This window comes from Phaethon lepturus, unplaced genomic scaffold (assembly GCF_000687285.1).
Source record: "Phaethon lepturus isolate BGI_N335 unplaced genomic scaffold, ASM68728v1 scaffold24580, whole genome shotgun sequence".
Lineage (NCBI taxonomy): Eukaryota > Metazoa > Chordata > Aves > Phaethontiformes > Phaethontidae > Phaethon > Phaethon lepturus.
The window spans coordinates 5359-29866 of NW_010510149.1; the positions used below are offsets into that span (position 1 = coordinate 5359).

Below are 24508 nucleotides of genomic sequence, written 5' to 3' on the forward strand. Positions count from 1 at the left end.
GCCGTTCTAGGAAAACCTGGACAAGATGTCACCAAAGAAGTCATCATTTGCAAAACGATTCATATCTATAAGATATAAAGCTGCTCTGTCAAAGCATGGGAAGTCAGTGCATGACAAAATTATGTATTCCTTCAGGAAAGGGTAGTTATCCAACAGCAGAAGCGTGACATCTAGTGGCTACATCTTTTTGTTTGCACACTTCAGCCTTCGTACAAAGATCTGAAACTGGCCGCCTATCGCTCGCCTTTAGCATTAAAACAAATGCAACAGTGCTTTTGTGGTGCCTTTGATTAAATATCTGTATTAAAAACATGCACACGGATCATATCTTCAAATGCTTCCCTTTCATTACCCGAATTAAAAAAAAGGAGAAAAATTATGTTTTGATAATCAATGCAAAAATTTGGCTAAATCTTTAATATCCACTTTATATATTAATGCTATATTGTTCTAATACAACCTATTAAGTGCCACATTCTTGAGTAATTTGCTGTAACAGCGATACAATTCTTGCAAAAGCTGTCCCCCAAAAGAAGACCATCCTATATAGCATTTACTTACAGACAGCACTATGTTGCACAAATATTTTAAAAAGTCACAGACTCAAGCAATAGAAAATCACCCTAATCTCTCCAAAAACATAGAAACTATAAAAGATACGATAGAATTTTAAGGTTTTTTCCACTAATAGACAGTGCTAGCCTCACTGCAGAACCAAGACCATCTGCCCAAACTTCTCTAAGTGAGGACACCCAAGTGCTTTATTACAGTTATGGCATTACTTTTCTTAGGTTCTATGCACTGCTCCTCTAATCATACATTACAAATAATACAAAACAGTAATTAAGATTTTGTTGCTCTTTTCTTATACCCTTATCATGTCTGTGTACAGGGGAAGTGACTATTTTTCTCAAAACATTCTCTTCTGATCGTTATGATGATCTAATTAAAATCCTTACTCCCAGAACTTTATGCTTTTTTTTTCATTTTTTCCTACAAAAACTGCACTTCTGAAAAGGGCAAGGAAATCACAAACTGCATCATTTGAGAATTACAATACCTTATTTTACAACTGTAGTGTGTGCAAATCATCATTTCAATAAAATTTAATAGTTACAAATATTTTTAAACTGTGTAAGTACAGTAGGTTCTACAGAAAGTAACATGGATAATCAATATTCTACCATTTGAAACAAAACCAATAAATAAAAGTTTATGTATTAAAACTAAGAAAAAATATTCCTGTACATTGTACAGTACCTTTTGGTTAAAGCTTCTTAGCAAAAATACAGTAATGTGTTTTAAGCATTCCAGTTAAGATGGTTCAATATTAAAATTTCAAGGTTTCCTCATCATGAAAAAAATATTGCATTTTTCCATAGATGCAGCAGAAACTGTCTCTCTCAACAAGGTTTCAGTCTTTAAAAATATATAGACAGTAAGTATGAATTCAAATGAAACATTTAAAAATTATAATACAGTACTGAGGATGTACGGTTGTTGTGCATTATGGATTTTACATTCCTTCTTGTTTTGAAAAAGTAAAACTAGAGAGCCCATTGTATATCATTGAGTTCAGCTGGATCCCCAAGTCCTCCATCAGCCTCCAAGTAATTCATAAGAGCCGTCATGGCAGTGTCATCATTTTCACATATTGCATCAAAGTCCAGCTGAGAATTACCACCTATAAAATCATTAAAACATTAACATACGCAGTACAAAGCATGAAGAATATGGTAACTTTCAATGCATATTTGTTTTTAAACAGCACCTTCCTTTGAAGTCAAGGCAAATGTTTACATGTTTAAAAAAGTTACAAGGACATACATAACTTGAGTTGAGGAGACTTAAGTCTTGCCAATCCATTGGACTACCTCCAACTGCTAGCTAATAAAACTTGAACTTCATGTCACTGAAGTAGAAAACTGCTTTCTACTTTATGCCACTTGAAGTGGGAAACACAATCATGTACCTGATTTCTCATCTGATGTACTATGTCGGATGAACTCCTGAAACCTTACGAGTCAGTAGCTCTAGAAATCAATGCTATACGTCCTTGCCTTTAACAACAGTAAGATAAAATGCTTTAGCTCAAGTATCAATGAAAAATGTTTCCTTGCCTATCTTGGATAAATGTTGTTGGGTTTTTAATTTTTTTTTTCCAAATCCTTATTTGAGGATTAGCTTCTTTCCCCCACTTTGGGTTTGGTATTTTATGTAAAGGTCTCACAGCTAAACTGGAAGAGAGCTACAGGCTATAAATAAATAAATAAAGCAAACTCTAATAACTGAAATGAAAGAAGGAGACTGAAAAGTTTCTGAGAGCTGAAATACAGGATAAGCATAAACATCGCTTTTATAGCACTTTGCCTTTTACATCAAAAACAATACAACAGCATTCTCCTCTTACAGGGTCAGGGAATCCAATATCCAGACAAACTGCTGCCTTAGTGCATGCCTGAAGGAGGGGAAAGAAAAAAAAAATTTCTTTCTGAAACATTTTGTCTAGCCCTTTATATTGCCTATTCCTAGCTTGCAGTTAGGAAAGAGATGAAGTGCTAAAAGGACAATAGTTCACAAATCACAACCAGTTCCCTTACATTGCACTGAAATTCTTTTCCTTACCCATCTTGCTCTTCTGGAGAGAGAACTAAAAGTGCCTAATTAAAACTGTGGCATGCAAGAATGCAATAGTAAACTTCTGTTACAGGATGTTATTTTGTCATGAGATTCCATCACTGATCAAATTTTGCTGTTTGCCTTCCAGTGATACCACATCTGTTTTAAGCGTTGTCTCATCTTCAGACAGACAGACAAATCTCTTTACAATTTATACATGGTTGTAAAGTGGTGCACTCAAAAATTACACCATTTATCAGAAATATCTTTCCCTGCAACCCCCAAAATATCCACAAGAGAAATAAATCTTACTGAGGAGAGGTTCATTATTGGGAAATGGAATAGCACCCTGGTTTTGTTCTGAAGTCTCTAAAACTTCTCTTTCTGAAGGACATAACTGAATCAACTCTTTATTTGGCACCTGAAAGGAAAGAAGTAGTAAAAGGGAGAGAATTAAATGCTAAATTTATAGTCACAATGATTACATTGCAGAAACATTATAAATTGCTGTCGAAGTATTAAGAACTAAATAGAGTAAATGAAAAATATGCATCAACAGGCAGATCTACTGCATTTAAAAATAATTTTTTTGGAAGTTCATATAGCACTGGACTTGGCTTAAATAAAAGGTGTTACTTACACATCTGTCAAAAGTACTTCACAGTGATGGCATCTGCTTTATTGAGTGTTTAATTTGCTATTCAGCAAATAAATCCAGCACAACAAATTGTACTGGTATATACTTTCCATGTCTAGTACCATAAACTACAAATTCCCAGTGACATCATGTTTGTCAATGTCAACACAGTCTAGCCAAAAGATAAAAAAAAAAGACCCTCATACCTCCCATGGTATGGCTTCATGCATTAAACTACATGAATTATAAACTTGTATCTTTTCTATTATTTTGCATCTTGTTACCATCATGACAAAAATCTAAGTAGTTTTAAATTACTTTTTGCACTCATAACATGAGTCCTCATGAGATGTCAACACATGAGAGTCCTCATCACATGAATCACACTCATATTTAGCATATTTACAGAGCTTCAGCAGAGATCCTAATAACTGAGTGGAGACTGCAGTGCTCTCAGCCTTGGGAATAGCCCCGTAAGGTTGAACTGATGTCCCTATAAATGAGGTTGGAGTTTCTGCTGCTGTCACGTATCTCAAAAGACTTTCACAGCTGCCAGGTAGTTGGCAATACCTTACACATTCTCTCACAAAACCCCAAGTCAGGGTAATTTGGTTCAAATATAGGCTCTGAGCTACCTGAAATTAACTTTTTACTATTAGAGTTTTACAGGCAGTGACATACTCACATTGCTGCAGTTTACAGTTAAAGCTGGAGAAGGTGACTTTCTCAAGAGATGTGATGGACTTAGCTCCCCAGATGGTGAAGAATGCAACCTAAAATTGTATATGTTCAGTTGATTTACCAAGTCACATTCATCGTAAACTGATAAATAGCCTATGCATTGCAGAACCCACCAGACCTCCTCAGTAATGAAACACAAGCCAGCTAATCTGAGATAACGTTGTCTTAAATTCTCCTGATGATTCTAAATTCTCCTGCTCCAAGTTTTGATAACACAAAAAGCAGAAGGGATCAATAAAGGCCATGGGTCATAATTACTCGAGCACACTTTTATTTTTCTGTCGAGTCACCAGCACTGACAGATCAAAGAGCAACAGGTTTCAGAATTATGCACACTGGGACAAATAGGTACATTTCAAATACATACAAAATACAGACAACATAAGGAAGTTCTACTAAACGGTGGAGGGAGAACAACACATCCTTCTAATGCTCTCTCTACTATTATTTTGTTATACCTGTCTTTCTGTATTTTCATAAAATGCCAACTAAAGGTAAAGACCACTTGTTTGATACCAGAATTCTTTGAGATACTGCTCATCCTCCCTCACCAAAAATGCCAGATATGAAACTAACAGTGAAAACATCGTACCAGAGCCCTTTGGACAGCTTGCTCTCATCTCCCCCCTGTTCTTCCTGACTCCCAAAGCACAAGACTATAGAAAAATTGGGACATTCTGGATGCTTCTGTTTCCATCACTTCCTCAGATCCAAAATGTGATAAAGGATTGGAGTAAAGATAGAAAATGGGTGAATAAACAGCCTATCTTAAATAAGTAGAGTTATCTGTGTGGAATATTTGTTAGTTTCCTACATTCCAACATCCAATGAGCCATTTGATAAGCAGTACTGCCATCTCTAAAAGCTGGGACAGAAACTCCAGATTGAATAGATTTATAGCATTGCTGTGACTGAAATGATCATTCACCAGATGCTAACTCAATTCAGATATGTTTGTAAATAGAACTGTAGGCATAGTCCTGAAATTTTTAAAAATACTTGGTGATGCCTGATGCACAGCTTGAGAACCATCTGTGTCTTACTAATATTAAAAAAATGCAGATAGCACATTCAGGTAGTAAACGCAGTCAATCCTACTGGATTATGTTTGTAGTCACAAAAGTAATTGATGAAACCCAGCTCTGTTTAGCCTCTGTTGGTCACTTTTCTGTCTAATTTGATTGCCTCAGTGTATGCAAGATAGTAACCTGATTTCATACAAAAGGAAAATGAAGAAATAGCATGAAGTTTTACTCTTTGGCTGGCAAGAAATACAGCATTGCTCTCAGCAATGTTTCTGGAAAAGTGAACTACATCTGGGTACAAGTAACTACATCCAGACATCTCCAGAAAGATTCAGCTGTTACTTGATAAGGCCTTTGGTGGCCAATTGTATTTGTGAACGCCTCTTCCTCTTATAGACATAAAAACCAGTTTACTTTCCCCCGAGGTACAGTTGAATAAATGAATATGATGCCAGAGATCCCAGTTGCACAGTGCAATTGCTCCCTTCCATAGCTGGCTTCTTTTCAGAACTGCCCTTCCTTTGGACACAGAGTTTTCCTTATTCTGCATGATGTTGCTCTTAACCTTTTCTTTCACCTGCACAGCAACTTCTTGGGCTATTAGTTTCAGCACAAGTTTATTTCTCAATTTTCAGACTCCATGGACAACCTAAGATCACTGACACAAACACACCTGCACAAGACTAAAATGGCTCAGATAACTGTGGCTGATGAAGCTGGCAAGCAGAACATTTCTCCTTTCAAAATCCTGTGACATTCAGTCTATTAGTTGACAATAAGATGACTGTCTCCAAAGAAAGCAACATAACATTGTTTCATTTACTAACCAGTGCTCAAGATGTGAACATAACTGGGAAACACACTAAGTTCAATCAATGACTTGAAGAATGATGCAGCTTCTTGAGGTGTGTGCTCCTCGCTGCCAGCACTTTCAGAAATGTTTGTCCTGGAAAGTAGTTCTTCGAATACAGAACTTGCAGGTTTTTGTTTTGCCTAGCAGCCTCGCTTTTTAAATTGGAGGCAAGTCTGAACTATCACTGTCATCCTCCTGAAAAGGTGTTTTGGTAAATCAGACAGGGCTGATTTAGCAGGGCTAAACACCCTGCTGTCTTAAACTGCTGCTCCATAAAGGAGTAAAGCCATGCTTTACTTATATGCTGAAATCAAGACACCTACAAAATGAATCTCTGACAGGGAGGTACACATCATGAGCTTCAAGCTTATGATAGGCAGACAGAAAGAAAATTATGCCAGTGTTAATACTATGGAAGCTGAACTTTTTGATAAATAAGCTCAATTTCTGTAAGGTCTGTAGTGGATGAGAAAAATCCATTCTTCTTTTGGGATCAGGAAGGATATGAAATAATAAATATTCCTCTGAAATATCCCTAAAGAGGCCTCAGTTACATATGCTTCAACTGCACAGCTGAATTCCATTTAAGCGGACTAAAAAAAAAATTACCCCACTCACAAAAAATTTCCCCTAAATTGGGGAGATTAATTCAGTGCTATAATCTCTTCTCCAAATTCCACAATTCCGTCTGTTGTAATGATTCTTCTGCTTCCTAAGATTTAAAACAGATAGACTTTGCTCTCTTGTGATCTGCTGAACTGTCACAGAAGAGGAGTAATGGTTTGGTTTGATCTTCATACAAAGCTCACAAAATTTCCCTCTGTTGCTTAGGAAGCTACTGCTCCTGAAATTGTTGCCTCTGTAGCAATATGAAGAGAAAGAGCATTGCTTGTGGTTCTTAAAAACTTAAATACCTGAGCTTTCAAGTGGTAGCTTTGAAGAAAACTTTCCCAGGAACGCATTCGTTCTTTCATCATCCAGAAAATTTATTATTCATTTACTTAATAAACTGGTTTCCTTAAGCTGATGAGACATATGCTCACACAGATGAGCATTTTCAGCAAAGGACAGGTGATCTCAATCAAGAACATCACATGGAGCTGACTGAACGGTCTAGAACAAGAGTCAAATTAAGCTCTTGGGTCAGGGCTGGATATTAACTGTCAAGTGAGAACTTTCACCAACTTACTTTAGTCTTCAGAAAGATACAATAAAAAGTGACTCTCCTTCTCTCTATAGGTGGTACTGATGAGAGGATATTAACAATGGTATTACCAAAATGTAACATCCCATCTTTGCTGTTGAGGGTATCAATTCTTTTTTTGTTGCCAGTGCTTTTCCTCCTTCTTGATGGATAATCCCAGCAATCTCCCAACATGCTGTGGGATGGATTGTAATTTTTTTTTTTTTTGAAATAGCAAGATTTTCATCCCATCACAATTAAAGTGTTTATTCTTTTTTTCCTTTCATTTAAAATGAAAGATTCCCTGGGCAATTTGACTATTCTAGTAAATGGGTGTGACTTGTGGCTGGAAGGTGATTCTAAAACACTAGAAGCAGAGTAAGAAACAACTACCACTGTCACTCATCACACTCTTAGGCTCTGACCATGGATTTTACTGTTTCAGAAAATGAAATACTGTCTTCTGATGAAGAGACAGCTGAGAAAACAACTACATTGCAAAGACATAACATGTAATCCTGGGCTTCAGCATGGAGTTATGATGGGGAAATCACACTTAACCAACATGACAGCCTTCTACAATGAGGTGACTAGCTCGGTGGATGAGGAGATAGCATTAGATGTTATTTACTGTGACTTTAGTAAAGCTTTTCATACTGTTTTCCATAACATCCTCACAGACAGGCTGATGAGTCAGACTGCTGCTGAAACAGCAGAAGCTGACTATGCTATGGCATATTAACGTATGTATAGATTGGAGGACAAGAGACTGGAGCACAGCCTTGCAGAAAGAGATCTGGGGGGTTTGGTTGGTGGTAAGCTCAATGTGAGTCAACCGTGTGCCCTGGTGGCCAAGAGGGACAATGGTATCCTGGAGTGCATTAAGCACAGTGTAACTAACTGGTCAAAAGCAGCAATGGTCCCACTTAGACTCAGCATTGGTGTGACCTCATCTCAAGTACTGTGTGCAGTTTTGGGCTCCACAATATAAGAAAGATATAAAATATAAGAAAGATGGTGAACGGACTACAGGGCATGACTTACAAGGAACAGCTGAGGATACAATATATGACATAACAGGACGAGGGGCAATGGGCATAAACTGCAGCACAGGAAGTTCCACCTCAACATGAAGAAAAACTTCTTCACTGTAAGGGTGACAGAGCACTGGAACAGGCTGCCCAGAGAGGTTGTGGAGTCTCCTCTGGACACCTTCAAAACCCGACTGGACACATTCCTGTGCAACCTGCCCTAGGTGATCCTGCTTTGGCAGGGGGGTTGGACCAGATGATCTCCAGAGGTTCCTTCCAACCCCTACCATTCAGTGATTCTGTGATACCAGGTTTGTTCAGCTTAGAGGAGAATGACAGGTGACCTCACTGCTGTCTACAATTTCCTTATGAAGGAGAGCAGAGAGGGAGTTGCAGATGTCTTTTCCCTGGTGTCCAGAGACAGGACGTGGGGAACGGCTTGAAGTTGTATCAGGGGAAGATACTAGGAAAAAGATCTTCACTGAGAGGATGGTCAAGCACTGGAACAAGCTCCCCAGGGAAGTGGTCATGACTCCAAGCCTGTCGCTGTTCAAGAAGCATCTGGACAACATGCTTAGGTATATGGTTTAACTTTTAGCTTGCCCCATGTAGAGTCAGGACTTGGACTTGATGATCCCCATGGGTCCTTTCCAACTCAGGATATTCTATGATATGAAACTATTCCTTATACCTCTACCATTGTTGCCAAAACTAGCATACTTCTTCCTGGAAGATTTAATATTACTACTCTTTCAGGTCCAGTTGCAAAAAGGCCAGTGGAAAGAACTACGTGGCACCCTGGAACACACTGCTCTGCAGACATAAAAAATTTCTTGACATTCTTTTACCTTGAACTGGAAGTATAAGATCTAAAGTCTGAGGGATGGCTTCATTATCCAAAGCTAACACTTACATAACTTGTCCTGTGCTGATGAGATGATACAGTACTATTATCCTAAATTTGACCTTAACAGCAGTGGTTGGACCTTCTGATGAAGCCTTAATTCCTGAAAGAATGGTCACTGAAAACAGACTTTTTCTGTGTATGTGCATCCCGAAGTCCTGGAATGAGCTGGCTGAGAGACTTTTTAAAAGAAGTTCTTAGACAACAAACACTGAAACAGTGCAAACAGACATAGAGTAGAAAACTCTCCCTCTACAAGCAAGTCAGGCACCACTGTGGGTGCACAACACAAAAAATACATAAGGACATCTTCACATTAAAATTATGGTTTTTCTTTTCAAATTCCTTGGCTATGCTGTGTACCTGCTAAAAACAGTTAGCTTTAAAATGGTCAATCTTTAATTAACAATTTGAATGTTGTAAGGATTCCCATTTGGAATGACGCAGTGAGGGTTTTTTTTTTTAATCTATGGCTGGGCACTGGGAAGGAATTGTGCTATCACTTTAGCCTACATTCAGGATAATCAGGAAAGGGACAAGACAGGCTATGAAAGCACTCCACTGGGGACTGTTTCAAAGAAAGTTTTCCTAGCAGAGTGACACTATGAAGTTACATCAGAGTAACACTTTTAAAGGTATAGTTAAATAATACTTTCATTAACAAAGGAAATTGCATGCCCAGAACAAAACTATTTATCAACAGCAGTGACGTGTTCCGTCATGCATGAAACTAATATTGTTATAATTAGTATCTCATAATGCCACTGCTGAAACTAAAAATAATTTATACATGTAACACAATACAAAATGAAACTTGAACAACCCCCACATATAAATCTTCTCTGTCTTTACTTAAAAGCCTAATGTATGATGTTAAGTGTTTATTACCTTTGCAATTCTAGTATTTCATTTGCAATTTCAGTTCCTATACTTCCAGCACCAAGAACTGTTCCAGAGGACATTCCAGGTACACTTACTAAAGACTGTTTTACAGCATCTATAGTTAAAAAAAAAAAACAAAACCTTAAGTTTGTAGCAGTTTCATTACATAGCAAGGAACAATCATCTCAAGGACTCACTTTAAAGCAGTTTTTGTTCTATATCTCTTATTTTCAGAAATTAAATTCCTTAAAACACTAACTCATGTGAGAGGGTGTTAAGTCTCATTTGAAATACAAAGGTAAGTGAATAATGTATTTGTGAAAATTGCTCATCTCCAGTAATGAAATTAGCTTTAATCATTACCACCTCCAGTCTCTCACAGACAATGCAAAACACATGAGAAAAAAAACTCGCTTTTTTTTTCCACAAACTGAAATCAGTTATTAAAAAGAAAAAAGCAAAAATAAAAAACCTTAGAGCAACATGACAAAACAGTGTGTAGAAATCAGATTCTATGCACGGCAGAAAAATATTAACAAAAATATATATCTGTATCAGTATCATCCTACATTCTAAAGGTAAACTCAGATAGTACAATTGCATTTCTTCAGGAAACCAGGCAAAATATAAAAAGGGTCTGTGACAAAAGCATAATATACTATCATCCAAAATCCTAGCTACAGTAGAGGCTACTAGAAGGAAAACATGCTATAAGCCCTTCTGATCAGTTATGTGAATGATATGAATTAGGATGCTATAACTAGAAATTGTCACCATATTAGCTTTAAAAAAATTAATCTTTCCTTGCACAACCACCGAGAATAAAAAAATTCCTGAATTGAATAAATCTAAAATTGTAATGATTGATCAGGAGATGCACCTATGATAACTGTAAGGCACAACACTTGCCTTCTGCAGGCTGGGAACCGTGAGGGACCTGTTCTTCAGTTGACTCGTTATGACCTCTGAGATTTAAATAAATAAAAACAAACAAACAAACAAAATCAGCACTTTTTCAAAAGCAAAACCCAGCATATTTATGTTTGATTTTACATAGAGTAAAAACTAAGATCCTCAAACTATTTAAAAAAAAAAAAAAAGAAAGAGATATTCCTCTCATGTTTCAATGTTCAATCCTTTGTACTGTTTTCTGAAGCACTGGGTGAAATATTAATTTCTATTTATTCTCCAAATAAAGAAGAAAGGCAAATATAGCTGCCTGTGTTCCATGACAAGAGAACAAGGCTACCATTTTTACTCCTAGGAGGGAGATCAGCTAACGAGAAACAACTGCTACAAGGACTGGTCAGTGGCTACCTCCTGCCAGCAGCGGCTGCCTGCCTTCCCTCCTCTAGACAGCTGCAGATGCTCAGATCTCTAGGGCAGGCAAAAGTGGCTGTTGGGCAGCATAGACTGTCTTAACTGCTCTTCTCTGTCTTCTTGAGGAAAAAAAACATGGGCGATGTTGACTTAAGACAGGAACCAGCTACAGAATGAGTAGAAGTCCCCCTTCACAACTTGATTTAATGGAAATAAAATCCCCTTTGTCTCCCTCTCAAAAAACCAGTCATTGGCAATGATCCTCAGTATCACTGGAGCAATCCAAATTATAGCTCCATTGCAAAGCACAGGGAATGAAAAAGAAGAATTAGAACTAAAGAATGAAAAATTAAACACACACATTAACTTTCTCACAGGGTCTTCCCTTGCAATCAGTTTGGAGAGTATCTTTTTGTCTGACCTTGCATTTCTACGATCTACTGATTGTACTTCTCCACATTCTGACACATGCTAGGTAGGACAGCACTTAAAATTAGGTCAACTGACATATGCAGTCTTGTAAAGCTCAGAAGAAAAAGCAGAACTAACTTCACATTTCCATTTATTCATATCTACTTTTCTTAAAAGATCCTTCCTTTCTTCCTTCAATGAGAAACACTTTCACCTAATTTTTTTTCTACTAGAAATAGCACAGTTTTCAGAGTTAAATCCACGACTTAAGCCTGAAACAAAAACAACTAGTAAATGCAAAAAAAAAAGTTCTTCCAGGTTACTCAACCACTTTTTGTGCAGTGTTGATATTTTCTAGTCTTGTTTTGCTTCTTAAACAGGTCACTTTCTGTTAATGCTAACTGTTATTAAGAGAAAAAATAACATGGGAATTCATAGCATGAATTACTTACAATACCACAGTGTTGTTTGATACAATGTACTCCAGTTCTTTGGTCCACGGATTCATGAAACTAAACCACTGACTCTTTAAAGTAACAAAAGTCCCATCTTTTGCTCTAAATTTGTAGGAATTTGTAAATACTTTTTCTTTATTCTGCAACACTAGATAAGAAAGGAAAGTTGTAATCACCATATTTATACTTACAAAGATAAAGGTAAAAAAAATTTTTTTTAAAAATCTGTTTTATAGCGTCATAAAACCAAAATGGTTTTGATGGCCAGAAACACAAATCTAATGCCAGAACAACTGACAGGACAGGACCCCTACTAAAAATCAAACTACAGTTTCAGCAATGTTATTAATCTTAAATTAAAGCCCAGGTACTAAATTTCTGCAAACCACTAGTAGGGAGACTCCTGACTTGGTACTTTAAGGCACCAGGACTTGGTGTCTTTAATTACATGATTGGGCACATTTGCTCTTCAGGACTCCTTCCTCATTCTTATAAAGAATTGAAGCAGGGGAGTGAAAGAAGCATTAACATTATTCCCTTGCGATTAAAGCACTGCACCAAGGTCCAAGACAACAGAAATTGCCCCCTGCTTTTATTACAAGCTTTATGTGGGCATGTCTTAATGCAGACGTAGAAAAGGACAGTGCTAAGATAATTTTATTAATTCTCAGCTGCTGATTTTTTGATTTGTACTGTTTTCACACAGCAGTTACATGTGGTTACACGTAGTCTGGGAGGACCAATTATTTTGTACCTTCTTTATGTTTTTCAGCTAGATGACTGTGATCATCTTGATGGCAGTACTCGTAACAAGAAGTCCCTAGGAGCTCTTGTGGCAGATACCCTAAAATTGCTGTTGCACTGTTAGAAATAAAAACATGAACTACAGTGGATACAAACAATTGCAAAGCTTTTTTTTCTTCAGTATCAGATAAAGCACAAAATAATATTTAAAGAAGTAGATGCCTATGTTCATGTTTGGGAAAAAGAAATAGCATTAGTATAGCACTAAAACAACAGGAAATATTATTCACTGCAAATTCTCCATTTGCAATGAATGGCAATTCAAAGACAAAATAACAGTGTTTAAACATGCAAATCACATGTACACACAAAATATTTATGATTATTAGGTATTCCCACTAGCCAATCAGGGTACTGGTCACACGTAATGAGTAATTCAAAAAATTTAGTAGTTTAATTTTGCTCTGCCACTTTAAAGAATAGGTTTAAACTGACACTTTTAGATGAAAGACAAGACGACTGAAAGCAATAAAAAGCTTCCAGTGACAATAACTAAATCCAAAATGCGAAGTGTTAACTCAGTCAGACAAATAAAAGTCTGTTTTAGAAAGTTCAGAAAATAAGAACTTAGCTTTCGCTTCTAATTATTTAATTTTGTACCTCATTTAGATATAATGTATGTGTTCCAAATAGTAAGATTTTAAGAAGTAGTAATTTTTGGTTAAGTGTTTATTACTTAAGTCATATGCATAGCTATGAAGCTTTAACTTGAGATTTTTCTTTATGAATAAATAAGTACATCAGCGCATTTTATGACATATTTTAATCTTGCTAGCTCATCTTTTCCTGTAGAACAATATACTTACTTTTATACATTGTTTTATGTTTGACAAAAAAAACAACGCCCAAGTACTCATAGATTCAGAATGAGCTGCTTCCTATGTACAGCTCCTAGAAATTCTATCTTGCTTGAGAAATTACAGTTCTGACAGAAAGTATTAGAAAATTTAATTGGTGGTGTCATTTTCATTTTCTCATCATTAAGGAACAAAACACTTACCGCTGATCTACATAAACAAATTTTCCATCCATGGCAAATCGTGTAACAAATTCTGTTGCTTTGACTTTTATCTCTCCACTTTTTTGTGGAACAATATAAGGGTGTAACCTCCCAATTGCAACAAGACAGTTAAAGTTACTACTGTCCTTTTCTACATCATTTTCCTCTTCTACTCCCACCTCATTAGGAGGCCAATTCTTCATATACCCAGTACAGTGAATGGTACAGTATTTTCTGTGATCTAATAAAAAGAAATTAAATAAGCAGCAGTTATGGTTCAAAAAGTAAACTGAATTACTTTTTTTCATTCTGTTCACATTGAGACCAGCAACTATATTTTATGCTTACCTACAACAACTGTACAAGGCTATAGATAATTTTACAGAGTATTTTTTAGTTAATTTTGTACTACTTCATTTTGGCTTACCTGGAGAGAGAGCTTCTAACCCTATGTAAGATTTAGGAAGATAAGTTATAGTTGTTGGCAGTTGAAACACAGTCTCACAGAAAAAAAAAGTAAACCAACAGCCTGATAACCCACAGATCACTTTCTCTTTATATAGTTTCATATGCATTGCAAATTAAAATAAACTAGAGAGGCACTCTGTAGCTTCCAAATCAATTTACCTTTTGTGAACACAGTGATCTTAGCATACACTTACTGTAATTGCTAAAAGAATCCATTGAGAAAACAAGCCAAAACAACCTAATATATTTTCTATTTATCTTAGGCTTCTGAATTCTTCAATTTTCTGGGAACACAAAATATTTTAAAAGTCTTAAATTACAGCATACACTGTCATTTATTGCTATGGCTGGTAGACTCTTTGCTGCCTATCTAACATGCAAACACCTTCATACGCATCAAGGCATAAACATGACATTATGTGCCCTACAGTAATTATCTTTCAAAAAATTAGAGATATCAGAAATACTTTGGTATTCTGTACAAATTATGCTTTACATAGATTTGACTGCATTAACTCTATGAACTACGGAAAACATAAAACAACCCTGTAAAGTGAAAAACTGAGTTATCCCACTGTGACACTGTCAGTTTCTCAGCTTGTCAAAGTGTCTTGCCTTAATATAAGTTAAATTCTTATCTTAACAAGTCAGTTGTCATATTAAGGGAGACTGAATTCTATTTACTTACAATGACAGACCTATTTTAAAATTTATTATTGTATGGTATATCTGAAAAACAAAAGTAGGAGGATTTTTTCAAGGCCAAACAATTTCAGCACACCTTTGCATAAATCAATACTAGGGTATTAAATAAAAGCTGGAAATTACATTTTAAAAAGATCCATTCACTGAAAAGTTGACAGGAGTATACTGCTGTGCAAGCATACCAAAATATGAACTAAAGTAAAATTATTGGAAAAATTATGAATGTAATTACACTGATAAATTAACTCTACTATTAAAAGCAAAAAAAAAGGAAAATTCATACTTTTTAAGTACATACAACACAAAAAATTAGAAAAAAAGTTGGTTTACTTGCTTTTTTTCCTTCAAAACAGTAGATTTTGCAGGCCTTATTCAGTTATCTTCAAGACATATGTTATTTTGTTTCATTCTTCTGATCTGCTCCAGTGCTTTCAAAAATTTCCCTGAGACTTCTAAAATTTGACTACAACAGACCATGTGCTCCTAAACAGCCACTGTAACTCAGGTTCCTCCCTCCCTCTTTTCCAGGAGTGAATAGGGAGGAGAAAGAGTACAATTAGACTGTTTTTCAAAACGTGTCTCCAGTACATATTTACACTTCTCTACAGCTACTTTGTGAAGTCAGTGATAACTACAAGGGTCACACTACTGACTCGGAACTTAAATACACCAAGTTTCAAGACAGAAAGCCCCCACTTCATCTACACTGTTTGAATACCTTTCTTCTTTGGGTTGGGCAAGCACTCCTTTTCTTCTTTGACTGTGGTCCTACTACATTTTATCCGACAGAAGAAGGAACGTCGAGCACCAGAATTCAGTCGAGCTGGTCCAGCTTGAAAATCTGTGTGTACTTGCAAGCCAGCTTACAAAAATTTAGTAAAGTAGTTAAAAAAACCAAAATCCAGTAACAAAACTTCAGAATACAAGGCCTTGTCTTCATTTTAGCTTCCAGTACATTCTCCTTACTCTTTAGTCACCTAAATTTTTTCCTTACCATTAAAAATGAAAAAAGTCTAATAACTTAAATAGGGAAAAGAAAATGTGACTGTCATATGGATTCCAAAATTAAAAAGAACTACCAAACTATTTTTAGACCCTTCTTGATATTTTGAATGTTATTTTAATAAATACGCTTTATAAACTTTCAACTTCTATTTGGTACAAGAAAGAACTGCAAAGATGCTTATAAAAGCCAGCTATAAGTGATTAGCTGCACAGTACATAACATTTTCCATATTAGAAATAACTGTAAACATAGTAAGATTTGGTTAAATTAGGATCGACACTTAGCATTTTCAGAGAAGACAGTGATTCTTGATATTGAAGTATTTTATCCCATGTTCGACTACATCAGGTCTTTTGTATTGACAAGACCTATCAAATACAAGAAAAAAAAGTAGTATGCCTGGTAGGAAGAACGTCAGACCACATCTTGGTAAATGTTTAACAATGCAAACTTCAGTCATTCTTATTATCTAAAATAAATTGTTTTCTGGGCTAGCTTTTAAACTGTAAGTGCATTCTAAGCAGCAGATAAGCATTCAAATATATTTGGTTAATAGAAATTATACCTCGAGTTTGTACATCCATGCACATACAAAGACATGAATATGTCCTGCATAACCTCTAAATTTATTAACATATCTTGAAAAAAATCTGAGCACATTCAAATATGACTTACTTTTCCCATCTACGAGCTTCTCCCTCGGAGAGATATCCGAAGAAGAAAGTTGCTCCTTAACTTTTGCAACATCTTTCGGATGCAAGTAATCAAACAAACTTTGTCCAATTAAACTGGCCTATTTAAAAAAAGACAAAATACCAAACCCCAAAAGATATAAGAACCACATTATTTTAGGACCCTATACAGATTACTTGTCTCAGAAAAACAACTTTCTACACCATTAAGTGAAATACCACAGTTACTCCAAAAACCAATATTTTGATCCACATTTAATTTGCCACTGTTTAGTATTATTTTTATAAAAACAGTATAGTAAAACCATAATTTGTTACTTCCCCTTTGCAAACTAGCAGATTTAGTTGGATATTAAAAAACAGTTTTGTAAAACCAAATGTTTGATTTAGGTACATAACAGGATTCCTGATCCTAGCCAAAAAACGTTACACACAAAATAACTCACAGATTAGCTGGAGGAGAAGGTAGGGCAATAGGAAGAAATATTCATGCTACCTAATGACTGAGCTGTAATTTGGTTGGACAAAATGGCACCACCAAGTCAAGAGCTGCCTGGAAGCAGGGGTCAGCTCACTTCAGCACTCCTTAGTAGGGGATATTTACAGGAATCTCTCTAGCTGAGAACCATTCAACCTCTGCTGATCTAAAGTAACTGGTCTGCTGCACTACTTGCCTTTTGAAACAGGAAGGAATTCTCACAGATGTGGCCCAGTTTGGGTTTTTTGCTTGCTTACCTTCACCATAGCAGGTCAAATCAATGGGTAGAACGGAGCTGTGTTATCAAGCAGTATTCTAGATTCAAATTGCAACTCATTTTGGACCCACATCACTTGCTATGTGATTGCTGCATACATAAAGGCGAGCACTTTTCCAAAAAGCCAGAGTCAGAAATGGGTTCAATGAAAAGCTTCTAAGAAGGCGGGATAAACATTAGAGCCTCTTTCATTTGCCCAGTCCCCATCTAACCCTAATGCAAAGGGAAAATGCTGAGTGCTACCGAGAAAGGCTAATAGCAGCCTTGTCAAAATATATAGGTGTAACAGATCAGGCTGCAGGATGGCATTCATAACCTAGAATGTTTCCCAAATAAGCTAATAAATTAATGGGTTAAGTCAGTCATGCTCTCCAAACCTCTTTAACTGGAACAGCAAAGATCTTATGGGTTTGGAAGTAGGTATGCCTGATATGAGAGACTCCAAAATGTACTTTTTAGTCCTTGAGTAAATCCAAAAAAAAAGAAAAGAAAATCTGCTTTATGCTTGTTCCCATAAGATGATCCATTTCACTTTAAAGAGATATGGGTTATTTGTTTGTTTTTTTTTAAATAGAAAGTAAAAAAACAAATCTATAAAACAAGAGTCCAGATTGGTTACCCCTCCATTTTGAAGAAAACGAAGATAGCACAGTTTCAAAGTTATAGGAGTAGACAGATGGAAGCACTAACTGGTTTAGCCTCTGTTTTTGGAACAGAAGGCATAGATACACGAACAAGTTATCATGCCTTGATTATGTGTGGTAATTGTCCATGATGTTAAATGTCAACTAATACAAGGTACTTATATTTCTCTTGTTCTACAGGCTAAGCTAACTCACACTATATCAGTTTCCTTCAAGTTAAGAGTATATACATGGATAATTATTGTGCATGAGGTGTTATGTAGTGCACCCAAGCATAAAGGCATTACCAAGGAAACTTTAATTAACTTCCACTGCTGAACTACCAATTTTCTTCAGCCTAAACCCCCCCCCCCCCAAATCACTTCACCATTTACAAGAAAATCTCTTAGGAACTGAAATTAGGACATCTTCAAATTACCCCTTCCTCTCAGACTAGTAGTTTTCTTAAGGGATGATCAACTGAAATCTGGTGCTATTACTCGGGTCAGGAACACTGACTGTACTAGCAAATATTTTGTTCCAGGATATTCTGTGTTACTCTGATGGAGGTTAAATCAAAGAAATTCCAATAAAGTATACACAAGGACTGTTTTTTAGTAATATACAATAAAATGGAAAAGTTTAAAAATTTCTAAGGACATGCAAAGTAAAAGCAAATGAAGAAACTCAGTTATAACCACCTGATCATAATTAAGTATTTTGCAAACTGATTCTGAGACAAACAGAATTTTTCCTCTGTTGCATCCAACCACAAATAGGAATCCATCTGCAGCCTGAAAATATAAAGATACTGTCTTTAAAAACATACAATATACAATGAATACTGGTGACTGCAATGAAGCACACTTTTAAACCTGATTTTTTAAATTAGATAAGTTATAAATCACACCAAAAAGCAAGTAAGATTGCAAGGACCAAATCAGGCCTTCGGCTACTGACAGCTAAAGTTTCTTAAATACAGCTTTGGGAAAAGAGGTGGCCAGCTGCAAAACAGTTTAACTTTGGAGTCATCTTACAGATCTTGGCAAAGTCTGTTATTGCAGCAAAGGAAAAAGAAAATAGTTGCACATAAGAAAGGGTAAAGGGGTGCGGGTACATGACAAAGTGCAAAAACAAGAAGAAAGATTTTCTTTCAGGTATTATTTCTGCATTTTTTTCAAATTACATCTTTAAAAATTTAAATGAAGGAGAGCAAACAATTGGAAGTATATTTATGCATAATTAAAACCATTCTCTATACTTGCATGCAGATTTCAATATCAACGTAAAAATTTTATGTATTAAATATGCAGACAGTATACAGATTTATTATCCCTTCAAGGGCTGCTGTCTGCCATGCTCACAAACCATCTTCTGTACCCCTTTATGAGAAAGCCCGTATAGCGTACAGTATTTACAAACCAGTACTTAACAAGCACACCAAAGCACTTGCTTGAAGAAAAAGATGGGTAAAAAAAGCACTCTCCAACTAAAAGCTCAAGTTAATGGCAAGCTTTAATAAGGACATCATTTAACTGAGAATTTCCTTACACCTACCCTAAGGATTAACTGTCGGAGCTCATCATCCTTTAAAAATGAAGGTTTATATCGGACTTCTGTATAGGAGCTAGTGGAACCTAGAAAATAAGTTTGTAGACATCATGTAAAAAGTTTACTTTTAACAGAGTTATACTTGTTTTGTATTTTATAAATTTTCCTTGCAACCACAACAGCTGAATAAGAAAATATTAAAAAATCTAAAAATATTAAAAATAACCAAACTCATAAACATATGTTGGTAATGAATATGGGCACGCAACCAGTTTTTTCTTGCCCTTTATTTAGCATAAAACAAGGAAACTTCTGTTCAGTCTATCTTTAATGTACTGCTAGAGAAATTGTATTATGAGAACTCAATTTGCTAGAAACATTTTGCAGGCCTATTTCAGAGTCTGAATAATTCAAATGTTATCAATTGCCATGAATAAAGCTTCATTAGTATTACATATCCAACAATAAAAAAAAAAACACTCAATTGTGGTTAAATTGAATGTCTCACTAAATGTAACGAGACTGATGCACTACATTTACTGTTCTAGCACCTGTGGCAAGTACTCTAAAACAATTCTTAGCTATTACAAGCATTTCTACAACTTGTCCTAGATTTTTTTTTTTTAGGTAAACAGCAGTTCAACTTTCCAGCAAATTTCAGCATCCACTATAATTCCAGAGGATCTTGTATTTTATTAAAGCATTTGTTCTGAAGGTACATATAACAACTGCTGAATGGAGTGCAGTTTTCATATGCTATTGTTAAAATACAAAAGTTGTACCTGAAGATTTCTTGTAGATGCTTGTTTAAACTGCAAGTGCAATTACTGCCCTGCTAATTTGTCATATTATTTCTTTATGCAAAATTCTCAGCCTGCTTGGGTCAATGGGCCTCTATAAATCCTTTCCAACCTGCATTATTCTATGATTCTATTACTGTCAAGTCAGTAGCATAATTCATTTCCTATACTCCTTTGACTTAAGACTAATGTGGTTCTTCTAAGATATGTTTATTCATAATCAATTTTTTTTGCAATGTTGACAGTCTTTGATCTTTGCTTACAGTTGACCAAATTATTACTCTGAACCAGTGCTGCCAAAAAAATCTGAACTCTTGTGTGCTTCTGATAGACCATGCAATATGCAACTTATATTTGGATATAAGTTATTGTGGGGAGGAAAAAAAAAGTCCCCAAATCTAGCAATAGCAAAAGGAGAGGAAAGAATATATCCTGGTTTGATCCCAGAAACTAACCCTTTCACTGAGATCCATGATTAACTTTGCTAGCTGACTGAGGATATAAACTTTTTTTAACTCTTTTTCTTGGTACTCTCTAACATATCATGGTGTTTAAGACTTTAATGTAGTCCAAGTCATCAACCATTCTGTTAAGTATGTTTTGTCTTGAAACATTCCTTTGATTGTTGTTCTTGCAGGCAAAAAAAAAAAGTTTGAAAGATTATTATGTCCAAACTTAATTTTTCTTTTAGTTTTATGCAACTGGTTTTGGTTTTACGAAGTTACACTGTAAAAGAGTTAACCTATCACTGAAAAGAGTTCTCTGTGCTCCATACCAGTGCAACTACTTACACCAGTTTCTTCAGGTAAGCATATTTTTAATGGTCTTTTTCCATGACGTTGTACATTTCCAAGTCAACAGATAAACATGAAATTCCAATACAGACGCAAAGCATTGATGCAATCACAAACATGGGAATAATAAAAAGGAGTATGAAGACCATTTGCTTCTCTATTAGCAGTACAGCTGTTGGCATTGGTACAGCACCACAGATGTTACGGTTACAGAAAGTATGATGGAAAGTGGAGAGATCACAGAACACATGTTTGTTTAATTTGGGGGTTGGAAAATAATGACAGACTTGCTTGATCGCTGTAATTTTTAAAAAGAATCAAGGAGTGACTCGATTGCAAGGCATACTGTTAGCAGATAGAAAATGTCAGACACAGAAGGGTGGCTTTTTTTCTGCTATACTAAGCAAAAAGAAGAAATGAAGCTCTGGAAACTGCTAACATAAATTTAAATAAAAAACAGACTCAGAATTGAATTCAGCAAGGAAATGTAAAACAAATGACCTTTGATTTATTTAACATCAAAGAAGATACACAATGTAAATCCTGATAGAACAAGGACTTTCAGGATTAGTTTCCTAAAACCCACCTTTTAGAGATTTTAAGTGTTGCACAGCCATCCGTAACACTGTAAGCTTGTCTAGCTTTCGTGCCATGGGATTGCACTGAGGTATCATAGCAGACAATTCCTCTATCAAATTATTCATTTTGTCTCTTCTCCGTTTCTCTGTTTGACTGTGAGCCTCTCTAAGAAGAAAAATTATTTTAAGATGTAAAAGACATTATTTTCCCCGTAATATTCATCAATTCAATTTTGGGAATGGAACATTTCACAGGAAGTACAACTGCACTGAAAGTTTTTCATCACTACTTGTATTTGACAGTTGAATTGAATTCACTTGAACAAATCAGAAATGGTCACAATAATAATGTGAAATATCGAGAGGAAAAAACTTCTCAAATAACAACTTCATTATATGTGGCAGGACAAGAGGCTGTGAAGACTTAAAAAAGTTAAATTCTTTTTGTGACCCTTGACATCCAATTGAATACCTTGACACCCTGCTGTATACCACAGAACTTCTGATGTTATTACTAATCACTGGAAGACATCTCTGCTCCCTGGCCCTCTCTCTACCTGGCCTGTGTAACTAAGATGGGGTATTCATTCTGACTTTTAAAAAAAAAAAAAAAAACGAAAAACAAAGAATGCTCTAAGCACTTGCTAAAGCATTTCTGAACTCCATTTTATGCAAACTCACAACAATCTGAGATGAGCCATGTCTTCCTGTTATCTCATTACCTTAAAAATTACACACATTGAAGACAGACACAAACACAAGCATTTATTCATAGCACAGCACAAGCAACAGACAACACATTTATATGTGCTTATAAGAAATGTAGTGGAGAATGAAAGAAAAAGCTACGCCTCATCCAATTTCACCAGATTTATTTCAGAAAGCTTTCCCCTTCATTCACCTGATAAGGTGGTTTAAAAGGTTTCAGCCTCTGTCCCTACCTTGTGTCTCAGGTTTCATCTCTTGGTAAGCCTCTGTCCAAGAACTCAACCACAGAAAGACAGCTTCTCTTCTTGGACAGTTTTCATCAGAAAGCCCCTTCTGAGACACATGACAGTGCACATCACAAATACGTTTCTATTTCAGGTCCCTTTTTCTTTAATTCTTTCTAGTGGAGTATGTTAGCTTTTCTGGCTGATCTCATCCCCTCTAACATCCTCTAGCAGATCAAGAAAAATTTAATTCATTCTATTCCCTCCTTACCCAGAAGATAAGCTAGACACTCAATTGAAATGAAGACTATTTTCCTTTCTGATTGAGACCAGACACAGTGGTAGTTAACCAAACTGAAGGACAAGATGTTTTGGGTAACTGATCTCCCCAAACTCTTCCTCTTTGGCATACTGTGACAGTAAGCATTAAAGGTAATAAAGTTAACTACATCTGGCCTGTTGAAAAAGAACAAACTAACAGTTTTAAAGACCTAGTCTATTATTTTTATTATTTTTCCCAAAAATAAATCCTGTCTCCACAGAAATAATTCTGTGTCATTCCTCCAAGCAATTAGCTTTTCTGTCTCAAAATTAAATTTAAAAAAAGGCTCTAATCAGTTATTCTCAACTCTACAGGTTCACCCATTCCCTTCATGTCAGTAGGGGCAGTCAAGTAGCATATTGTGTATGCTCCTTGAACCATGAACCTCAGGAAGACAGATACAAACATTTGGGAAAAGAGAACAAGTCTTCCACATCTCTAAGAGTCAATAAAAAGTTATAGAAACATGAACAGGTAGATGCAGAAATTCAGGTGATGATTAGGCGATTCAAAAAGCCTTCTGTTATATTCCCCAGTTACAAATGCTGCAGGGAGATGACTGTTGAGCAAACCTTCAAAGTGGCTTCTAACGATTTTTTTCCCTCCAACTAATGAACCAAAACTTAAGGGGAAAAAAATTAACAATACAACATGAAAGTTACTAAAGCAATGTAGAGAAGAGAATCTTACATAGCAATCTGGGATTTACTGAGGTAAAGAAAAAAGCATTTTGGAGTTAAACAAAAAACCTGTAAATATATTTTGGAACACTTTAATTTCTTCCATTTAATTTAAATTACAAGAACACTTCATAATTATTAGACAGCATTCTGTATAAATAACACTTTTGAACAGCAGAGTGGATTATATATTTCTGCTTTGGCATCTCTGCTCACATAAGAAATGAAAGACACTTTTACAACAACTTCATAAAACAGTTCTAGTTTTACTAAGTGGCTTGTCTGTAATTTAAAGTATTTGGATGAATCATGACTTCATTCAGTCACACAGCATTTCAAATCTTACAAGTGCTTTATGTGAATTTCTGTTTGAATTCAGGTAAGATGTGAATTCACATTGCAATGGCAAACCTTCAATAACTCCCTACATAAAAACTTGTTCCAGAACAAGAATTCTTTGTCATGCTTTAGCTGAATCCATTTTCATGTGGGGTAAATTTTAAATACCTCCAAGTGTAGACAAATCTAGACAAAACAATTCTCAAATTCATACACACTGAGGATCAGCTCCTCCCTTTATGCACGACTTGAGTGTACTGCATTTCATTCTCACGTTGCGTATTTCAACCTCAGGTTTTTGCTAAACCATATGAGATGGACCGAGGTCAACTGTATGAGGTTTAAGTGCCGGGCCAGTGTATAAGTGTATAAGGCCAAGTGCTGGGTCCTGCACTTTG

The 24508-nt window shown here is 35.8% G+C and overlaps 1 protein-coding gene across 1 annotated transcript; it reads right to left on the bottom strand.

Moving 5' to 3' along the window:
* Nucleotides 1–282: 282 nt before the first annotated feature.
* Nucleotides 283–22024, bottom strand: ARNTL2 (aryl hydrocarbon receptor nuclear translocator-like 2). Its single transcript, XM_010296143.1, has 13 exons — nucleotides 21846–22024; nucleotides 19672–19751; nucleotides 18816–18908; nucleotides 16720–16837; nucleotides 15757–15900; nucleotides 13866–14106; nucleotides 12816–12922; nucleotides 12059–12209; nucleotides 10785–10840; nucleotides 9882–9990; nucleotides 3942–4029; nucleotides 2932–3040; nucleotides 283–1684 (listed from the first exon to the last, which is right to left on the bottom strand). Exons 1-13 carry the CDS (start codon nucleotides 21961–21963, stop codon nucleotides 1548–1550), a joined length of 1551 nt encoding a protein of 516 aa, XP_010294445.1. The 5' UTR covers nucleotides 21964–22024; the 3' UTR covers nucleotides 283–1547.
* Nucleotides 22025–24508: the final 2484 nt, after the last annotated feature.